Source organism: Procambarus clarkii, chromosome 40 (genome assembly GCF_040958095.1).
Source record: "Procambarus clarkii isolate CNS0578487 chromosome 40, FALCON_Pclarkii_2.0, whole genome shotgun sequence".
In the NCBI taxonomy this organism is placed as follows: domain Eukaryota; kingdom Metazoa; phylum Arthropoda; class Malacostraca; order Decapoda; family Cambaridae; genus Procambarus; species Procambarus clarkii.
In genome coordinates this window covers 33,831,074-33,841,073 of record NC_091189.1, presented here as the reverse complement: position 1 = coordinate 33,841,073, position 10,000 = coordinate 33,831,074, and the positions used below count along the sequence as shown (strand labels likewise).

Here is a 10,000-nt window from a genome sequence, read left to right as displayed (position 1 = left end):
TGACTCGAACCCATACTCCCAGAAGCAACGCAACTGGTAACTACAGGGCGCCTTAATCCGCTTGACCATCACGGCCGTCAAAAGGAAGTGATAGCCGAGGCTATTTGAGCCACTTCCCCGACGGCAACTCGGATGGTAATCTTGGGCATAGCATTTCACCAAATCACCTCATTCTTTGGGGCACACGTGAGGAACACAAATGCGAACAAGCCTGAATGGTCCCCAGGACTATATGCGAATGAAAACTCACACCCCAGAAGTGACTCGAACCCATACTCCCAGAAGCAACGCAACTGGTAACTACAGGGCGCCTTAATCCGCTTGACCATCACGGCCGTCAAAAGGAAGTGATAGCCGAGGCTATTTGAGCCACTTCCCCGACGGCAACTCGGATGGTAATCTTGGGCATAGCATTTCACCAAATCACCTCATTCTTTGGGGCACACGTGAGGAACACAAATGCGAACAAGCCTGAATGGTCCCCAGGACTATATGCGAAACTCCCCAGGACTTATGATGGTCAAGCGGATTAAGGCGCCCTGTAGTTACCAGTTGCGTTGCTTCTGGGAGTATGGGTTCGAGTCACTTCTGGGGTGTGAGTTTTCATTCGCATATAGTCCTGGGGACCATTCAGGCTTGTTCGCATTTGTGTTCCTCACGTGTGCCCCAAAGAATGAGGTGATTTGGTGAAATGCTATGCCCAAGATTACCATCCGAGTTGCCGTCGGGGAAGTGGCTCAAATAGCCTCGGCTATCACTTCCTTTTGACGGCCGTGATGGTCAAGCGGATTAAGGCGCCCTGTAGTTACCAGTTGCGTTGCTTCTGGGAGTATGGGTTCGAGTCACTTCTGGGGTGTGAGTTTTCATTCGCATATAGTCCTGGGGACCATTCAGGCTTGTTCGCATTTGTGTTCCTCACGTGTGCCCCAAAGAATGAGGTGATTTGGTGAAATGCTATGCCCAAGATTACCATCCGAGTTGCCGTCGGGGAAGTGGCTCAAATAGCCTCGGCTATCACTTCCTTTTGACGGCCGTGATGGTCAAGCGGATTAAGGCGCCCTGTAGTTACCAGTTGCGTTGCTTCTGGGAGTATGGGTTCGAGTCACTTCTGGGGTGTGAGTTTTCATTCGCATATAGTCCTGGGGACCATTCAGGCTTGTTCGCATTTGTGTTCCTCACGTGTGCCCCAAAGAATGAGGTGATTTGGTGAAATGCTATGCCCAAGATTACCATCCGAGTTGCCGTCGGGGAAGTGGCTCAAATAGCCTCGGCTATCACTTCCTTTTGACGGCCGTGATGGTCAAGCGGATTAAGGCGCCCTGTAGTTACCAGTTGCGTTGCTTCTGGGAGTATGGGTTCGAGTCACTTCTGGGGTGTGAGTTTTCATTCGCATATAGTCCTGGGGACCATTCAGGCTTGTTCGCATTTGTGTTCCTCACGTGTGCCCCAAAGAATGAGGTGATTTGGTGAAATGCTATGCCCAAGATTACCATCCGAGTTGCCGTCGGGGAAGTGGCTCAAATAGCCTCGGCTATCACTTCCTTTTGACGGCCGTGATGGTCAAGCGGATTAAGGCGCCCTGTAGTTACCAGTTGCGTTGCTTCTGGGAGTATGGGTTCGAGTCACTTCTGGGGTGTGAGTTTTCATTCGCATATAGTCCTGGGGACCATTCAGGCTTGTTCGCATTTGTGTTCCTCACGTGTGCCCCAAAGAATGAGGTGATTTGGTGAAATGCTATGCCCAAGATTACCATCCGAGTTGCCGTCGGGGAAGTGGCTCAAATAGCCTCGGCTATCACTTCCTTTTGACGGCCGTGATGGTCAAGCGGATTAAGGCGCTCTGTAGTTACCAGTTGCGTTGCTTCTGGGAGTATGGGTTCGAGTCACTTCTGGGGTGTGAGTTTTCATTCATATATATATATATATATATATATATATATATATATATATATATATATATATATATATATATATATATATATATATTATTAAATATGACCGAAAAAGTAAGATTAACAATTCTAACACGAATTTTCTCTATCTTTCGTACATTTCTTTTCACTGTTGGTGGTAATTCAAAAATCAATTCTCCAAAATTCATTTTTATTTCTAGTCTGACGTGACACTTGATCGCGTTTCGTGAAACTTATTACATTTTCAAAGACTTTAGTTTACACATACACAACTGAATAGAACTTACACATCTCCGATTTGTTTATATCTACATTTGAGTGAGGTGGATGGGGTGAGGTGGCATTAATAGGGTATTAATTTCATCAACACAAGACAGAACACGAAACAATGGGCATTGAATGGAAGTGATTGTAGAAAGCCTATTGGTCCATATTTCTTGATGCTTCTATATTGGAGCGGAGTCTTGAGGTGGGTAGAATATAGTTGTGCATTAATTGGCTGTTGATTGCTGGTGTGGACTTTTTAATGTGTAGTGCCTCGCAAACGTCAAGCCGGAAATGTAGATATATGTCTACAGGAAAGACTGCTACCAAAATATACTAATATATATATATTTATATATATGTCGTACCTAGTAGCCATAACTATAAAACCAGAAAAACGGCCAGCCTACTCATGAGAAACTCTCCAGACACAAAACAGAACGCTTTAAAAGAGACTAACGTCGTCTATGCCTTCAAATGCCCACTTGGGGACTGTAAGCTCCAAAAAACCCAGTATATAGGCAAGACAACAACATCTCTTTCTAGGCGTTTAACGATGCATAAGCAACAGGGCTCCATTAAGGAACATATAATCTCTTCCCATAACCAAACCATCGCCAGAGAAATCCTAGTAAACAACACAGAAATCATCGATAGATACAGCGATAGCAGGCGGCTTGACGTTTGCGAGGCACTACACATCAAGAAGTCAACACCAGCAATCAACAGCCAATTATTGCACAACTATATTCTACCCACCTCAAGACTCCGCTCCAATATAGAAGCATCAAGAAATATGGACCAATAGGCTTTCTACAAACACTTCTATTCAATACCCATTGTTTCTGTTCTGTCTTGTGTTGATACTTTTAATACCCTATTAATATCCCCTCATGTTCTGTCTTGTGTTAATGCCACATCACTATATGCCACATCATCCCTCCCACCTCACTCAAATGTAGATATAATAGCAGAGATACATAAGTTCTAATCAGTTGTGTATTTGTGAAGTCTTTGAAAATGTAATAAGTTTTACGAAACGCGCCCGTGTCGCGTCAGACTAGAAATAAAAATGAATTTTGGAGAAGTGATTTTTGATTTACCTCCAACAGGTAAGCGTAATGTACGAAAGATTGAGAAAATTCGTGTTAGAATTATTAATCTTACTTTTTCGGTCATATTTAATAATATATATATATATATATATATATATATATATATATATATATATATATATATATATATATATATATATATATATATATATATAACTTGCATGAACCAAAAGCGACTCCACTCGTGAAAGGTTCAAACGTTAGACTGACAGGTGTAGTGAACACACTGACAAGTCCGGTACCCTGACCAAATGGCTAACCGACTGTTAAAAGTCAATGGTAGCTGTAGGCTATTTCTTCCAATGACCCAACACCAACTCGGCACCCACAGACCAGGAGTTCGTTTTCATTGACACAATTCACTTATTTGCGAGAACACGAGCCCCATTTTATGACAGTAACTTGTTGACAGTAAGTTGCTGTTGGGTCATTGGAAGAAATAGCCTAAGGCTACATATGACTTTCAACAGTCGGGTTTAATTCAACAAAACGAATCAAATTATAATAATTATAGGCCCTCCATATTGACCTACTGGAGGTGAACTTGCCATAGGCCTCTTATATTCAATACATTATATTTAACAGAAACATCTCTAAAGATATATAGTTATTGTGATCCAGAGAGATTTTACTCTCATTTATATATGGTTTAATACCTATTACGTACGAATATGGAATATGTGTGTTTCCCATCCGCGGGGACGTGGACAGTGAACACTGCTCCATATGTCTAAATGTGTGTCCCATCGCTGGGGACGGGGACAGTGAACACTGCTCCATACGTCTAAATGTGTGTGTCCCATCCGTGGGGACGGGGACAGTGAACACTGCTCTATACGTCTAAATGTGTGTCCCATCGCTGGGGACGGGGAAAGTGAACATTGAGTGAGTGTGACACAGCAGCCAATCCAATACTCTGACGTGTGTGTATGTGTCTTCCCTCCAGGTGGCCATTGCTCAAGGCATGAGTGATACATTGGTGGCGATCTTCCCCAAGCTGAGTCTACCCGTCGCCACCGGGGAGTGCTATCCTCGCGTCACTCACAGCGAATCATTCGCAAAGTTGTACATGAAGCTGTTTGCCAAGAGCGCAGACAACAGAGCGCTCGACGACACCCAGCTCTACCCGTACCCGCTCCAGCAGTCTGTCTACGTCAAAGACTTCCCCTGTCCTTCTCACATTCTCATCACCATGAGAGATCACTTTCGCCAGGAGTTCACCTTCAACCAGCGGGTTCTGCGTAAAGCTAAGGTCCAGGTGGCTGCCGCTCTACAAGCACTGAACACGGCCCTGAGGGACGCCACCATAGTCACCGTCCACGTCCGCAGGACCGACTACCTCGCTCACGTCAAAAACTACTACAAGCAAAGTCCTGTCAAAGATGTGTATTATCAACGGGCGTTTAACTTCTTCAGGAACAGGTGAGGGGAGACGTTAAGTTGTTTCACTATGATGACCTGTTGTGTGTAGCAGTGTGATGACCTGTCGTGTGATGACCTGTTGAGTGTAGCAGTGTGATGACCTGTCGTGTGATGACCTGTTGAGTGTAGCGTGTGATGACCTGTCGTGTGATGACCTGTTGAGTGTAGCAGTGTGATGACCTGTTGAGTGTAGCGTGTGATGACCTGTTGAGTGTAGCAGTGTGATGACCTGTTGAGTGTAGCAGTGTGATGACCTGTTGAGTGTAGCAGTGTGATGACCTGTTGAGTGTAGCAGTGTGATGACCTGTCATGTGATGACCTGTTGAGTGTAGCTTGACCACCTCTGTGGTGGTCCGAACACTTGACCACCTCTGTGGTGGTCCGAACACCTCAGCTTGACCACCTCTGTGGTGGTCCGAACACTTGACCACCTCTGTGGTGGTCCGAACACCTCAGCTTGACCACCTCTGTGGTGGTCCGAACACTTGACCACCTCTGTGGTGGCCCGAACACCTCAGCTTGACCACCTCTGTGGTGGTCCGAACACCTCAGCTTGACCACCACTGTGGTGGTCCGAACACCTCAGCTTGACCACCACTGTGGTGGTCCGAACACCTCAGCTTGACCACCTCTGTGGTGGTCCGTGTTGGATATTTCCAACATCGAATACAACATTGTTGTATTCTCATTACTTATTACTAACCATACTTAATATTGTAGTAAGTAAATTTAACAACTCGTAGAATTCTCCTGTACTAATAATTCATCTGTGCATTAGGCTAGAATTCTCACGTCACCTGACGCCAGTATTGCGTCAGATTTCTTTACAGTAAAACACATTATATTCAATTTGTGTGAGAATTAAATACGATTCTCCATAATTAAAGCATTCTGTATGACAACTGATTGCAGACGAATTGTTCTCTAACTAAAAGCCGAATAGAGCGTTAGAATTATACCGTCTACCTCGCGATAGTGTTAACGTCATCAATGAATGCCATGGGGAGACATTAATTCCTCTCTCTTATATATTTACTATTCTTAAATAGTTAAATAATAATATTTCGTTCCTCTAAATAATAAACCCGTCCAGTCTTTAGAGTTTCAAGCGCGAATGCGAGAAATATTAATGTTCAAGACAATAATTTGTGTCATGAACGTCGACTCGGCGTGGGTTGGGGGACGCCATTCGGTGTCGGGACGCGGACACGTGCAGAGCCGGAAGGAGGCAGAACCGCACTTACCGTATTAAAAAACGACACCATTGCCCAGCAAATCGGGCAGGTGTTATTCATCCGCAGATGAAAGCCGCCACTGTGAGGCGTGAACGACCTTGCAGATAATATCTTCAACTAGTGCTGGTGTTAAAAGAGGGACCCTAGACTTGGTTCCTGACGACACGTGATCAGCCAGCTTGAAACGCATCAATCCAGGATAGGTTCACCGGAGCCTGGGATGCGAAATTACGGCAATCTTAATACTTATACAGTGCCCACAGCTAAGTACCTTTTATTTGATGCATCATTTACAGGTTTAATAATAGCGGGGTGATTGCGCGTCACGCGGCGAGATAACACCTAATAACAGGTGATTAGAATTCCATCTGTAGATATTAATAATCTTGAATATGAATTGAGTAGTTAAATCAATTGCTACTGGTAGTTATTTATCTTGCAGCTCGAGAGACGAATTCCTCATGCTGTCTTCTCCATGTTAACCGTGCCATTCGTCAGTGTACCAGACTTGGAGATTAAGAGGACTTCCAGGGTTATCTAAAGGAACCTACTACAAGCTAAGGCTTATTTCTTTTTTCCATATTCTAGCAATTTGATACATTCAGAATGTTTCAACATAATGTGTGATTTACTGTAACTCATTGTTATGCTCATATTCATGTTCTTCTTTATATGAATAATATTATATTCAGCATTATTTATAGGATTAGATTATTATTAATTGAATTAGTGAACGAACCACACTGATTCCAGGACATACTGACCTCCAGTAATAACCCCCCAATATAGGTGTTTGAGGTTTGTTTCTTTAATAATACAGCCCATTAATTATTCTTATGATCATTCTTTCTAGTCATATCCATAGTCACTGGTTTTCTCTAGAATTTTATCCAATGATCTGAAATTCTCAGTTTCCCTCTTTACTTTAAAAGCGGGTGGTCCTTCGTAATTTAATTTACTATTTTAATTATTAATTAATCAGAATCAAGCCCAAATATCCCACATTATGGTCCTTCGAACCGGATAAGCATTAAATTTATAATTAAAATATTAACCATTAATAATTAATCCTTGTGTGATAGAAGCTTGACTAACTATTTAATTAATTGTGTCAACTAACATTGTAACACATCAGTTAGCCTAGATCACACTAACATATTGCTACTTTTACCTCATGTATAAAGTGGCTTTAGTGGGTCATAGCCAATTACCCACAACATTTAGACCTACACTTCATACTGAAGTAGAATCCTTAGGTCACCAAGAGCAACAGCTCATAACCTTACATTAATCACTAACACCAATTAAGTGTTAACCATTTAGGCTATACCAATGCTTCAATATATGGCTGTCAGCAGACTGTCCATTATAGCCTGAATCCATGTTAAAATTACTGATTCACTCAAGCCAGTGGATCATTAACATTTAGGGATCCAGTATACTAATATAAATTACTGATCTCATACTAATTAATCATTACTAACCCTGATAATATTTTATTCCACAATTAGGAGTACATTCAGGAGTTAGATAATATTTACGGCAGTAGAATACTTGCCAAACACAATTAATTCCTTTGTGTTCATTTAATTTCTCATACACATAATTACACAAGTGTATATTATATAAAAAAAAAAAAAAAAAAAAAAAATACAGCACAACTATATTTACCTTATTGCACCACAATAATCTTTACCCATGTTATTAGGTAGAATTTAGGCTGAGATTGTGCTGAATTTGGTACAAGCCCAGACTAAATAATTTTATAGTTCTTAGCTAGGAATTATTACGACTAGATCTAAAACTAGTCAGTGTTGTGTATATATTACATTATTTGTGCTAACCCTCTATAGGGTGGGATAAATTTTGAGATAACTCTGATTGGAGTGTCTCCATAATATTTCTCTTGTATACATTATTTTGTGTATCTATTTTGTGTATTGCTGGATTATCTCCATTAACTCTGATGGTGATATGGATGAGCTAACCGGACGAGAACTAGTGGTGAGATTCAGACAGTACACAAAATATCTAGCTATTTTGTGTTAGGTAGGTAAACCCATAGTCTATACAAGTATATTAGGCTATTCCCATTGATATTGAAATCCACTGAATGAATCAATATCCCAGTTACTTCAGTAATAAGTATTTACTGACCAATCAGCCTTTACCCAACAAGATGGATACGGCTACCAAAATGAAAAGGACCCTTGTTGGTCTGAAAGGTCATTTGACCCGACAGATTAATAAATGTCAAAATCTGTCACAACAGTCAACGGTTGATTACTTTGAATTAGAGGATTTATTACAAGTTGCTGAAAGTAAATTTGCTCATATTAAGCAATACATGAATTTGTATTTGACCGAACTGCAATCAACCTCTATAGAGAGTAGTGAACTTGATGAGGTTATTTTTGAGTTAGCTCAGTATGAAGAAGATATTCGAGTTAAGCTTCTACCCTATAAGAAGCAAATTGCTAAAAACAAGCTGACAGTAACTTCCACTGTCCGTACAGATCCTGAGGTTAAATTACCTCAAATCAACATACCCACATTCTCTGGTGATGAGAACGAAAGTTGGGATGATTTTTGGAGTAAGTTCGTAGATGCAGTAGACTCTAAAACTAACATTCCTCAAACCACCAAATTCACTTATTTACAAGGCCTGTTAAGAAAGGAAGCCTTGAAAGTAATCTCCAATATAACACTGACCAGTGATGGTTACGCATCAGCTGTACAATTGCTCCAAACCAACTACGATAACAAGGAGAGAACTGTTACTGAACTGGGAGAAATATAAGGGGGGGAACACTGTCACAATACATACATACATACATTACATTACATACATACATACATACATTACATTACATACATACATACATACATACATACATACATACATACATACATACATTACATACATACATACATACATACATACATACATACATACATACATACATTACATACATACATACATACATACATTACATTACATTACATACATGCATGCATACATACATGCATACATACATACATACATACATACATACATACATACATACATACATACATACATACATTACATTACATACATACATACATACATTACATTACATACATACATACATACATACATACATACATACATACATACATACATACATTACATACATACATACATACATACATACATACATACATACATACATACATACATACATTACATACATACATACATACATACATACATACATACATTACATACATACATACATACATACATACATACATACATACATACATACATACATACGTACATACATACATACATACATACATACATACATACATACATACATACATATATACATATATACATACATACATACATACATGCATACATACATACATACATACATGCATACATACATACATTCATACATACATACATACATACATACATACATACATACATACATACATACATGCATACATGCATACATACATACATACATACATACATACATACATACATACATACATACATGCATACATACATACATACATACATACATACATACATACATACATACATACATACATACATTCAATCACGGAAGGATTGACTGGTAGAACAAGGAACCGCATGGAGGCGAGGATACGTTGAGAGCCAAGCTATTGGAGGTGGTGACAAGAAACTTTTTAACCCAGCATGTCAGAGAGCCCACAAGGATGAGAGGCAATGACGAACCAGCAAGACTCGACCTAGTCTTCACTCTGAACGACTCCGACATAAGAGAAATCGGTTTTGAGTACCTAGTTGGAATGAGCGACCACAGTGTACTGGTGTTTGAGTACCTGATTGAAGAAGGGTTATTGAACTCGAGGAGGGATACCGAAACCAAAAGGTTAGCATACCGAAAGGGAAACTATGAGGGGATAAGAAAATTCCTAACAGATATAGCATGGGAAAAAGCGCTCAGGGGAAAGACGGCCCAAGATATGATGGATTACATCACGCAGAAGTGCAAGGACGAAGCAAACAA

At 40.5% G+C, this 10,000-nt stretch overlaps 1 protein-coding gene across 1 annotated transcript in view; it reads left to right on the top strand.

Annotated features, from left to right (window-relative positions):
• The window catches only part of LOC123749436 (galactoside alpha-(1,2)-fucosyltransferase 1-like), a 53,199-nt gene that overhangs the window by 25,628 nt on the left and 17,571 nt on the right, over window positions 1-10,000 (top strand). The window contains exon 2 of the mRNA XM_069338553.1: window positions 4,238-4,713. Coding sequence (XP_069194654.1) covers window positions 4,238-4,713 — 476 coding nt within the window. The remainder of the gene's footprint in view (window positions 1-4,237; window positions 4,714-10,000) is intronic.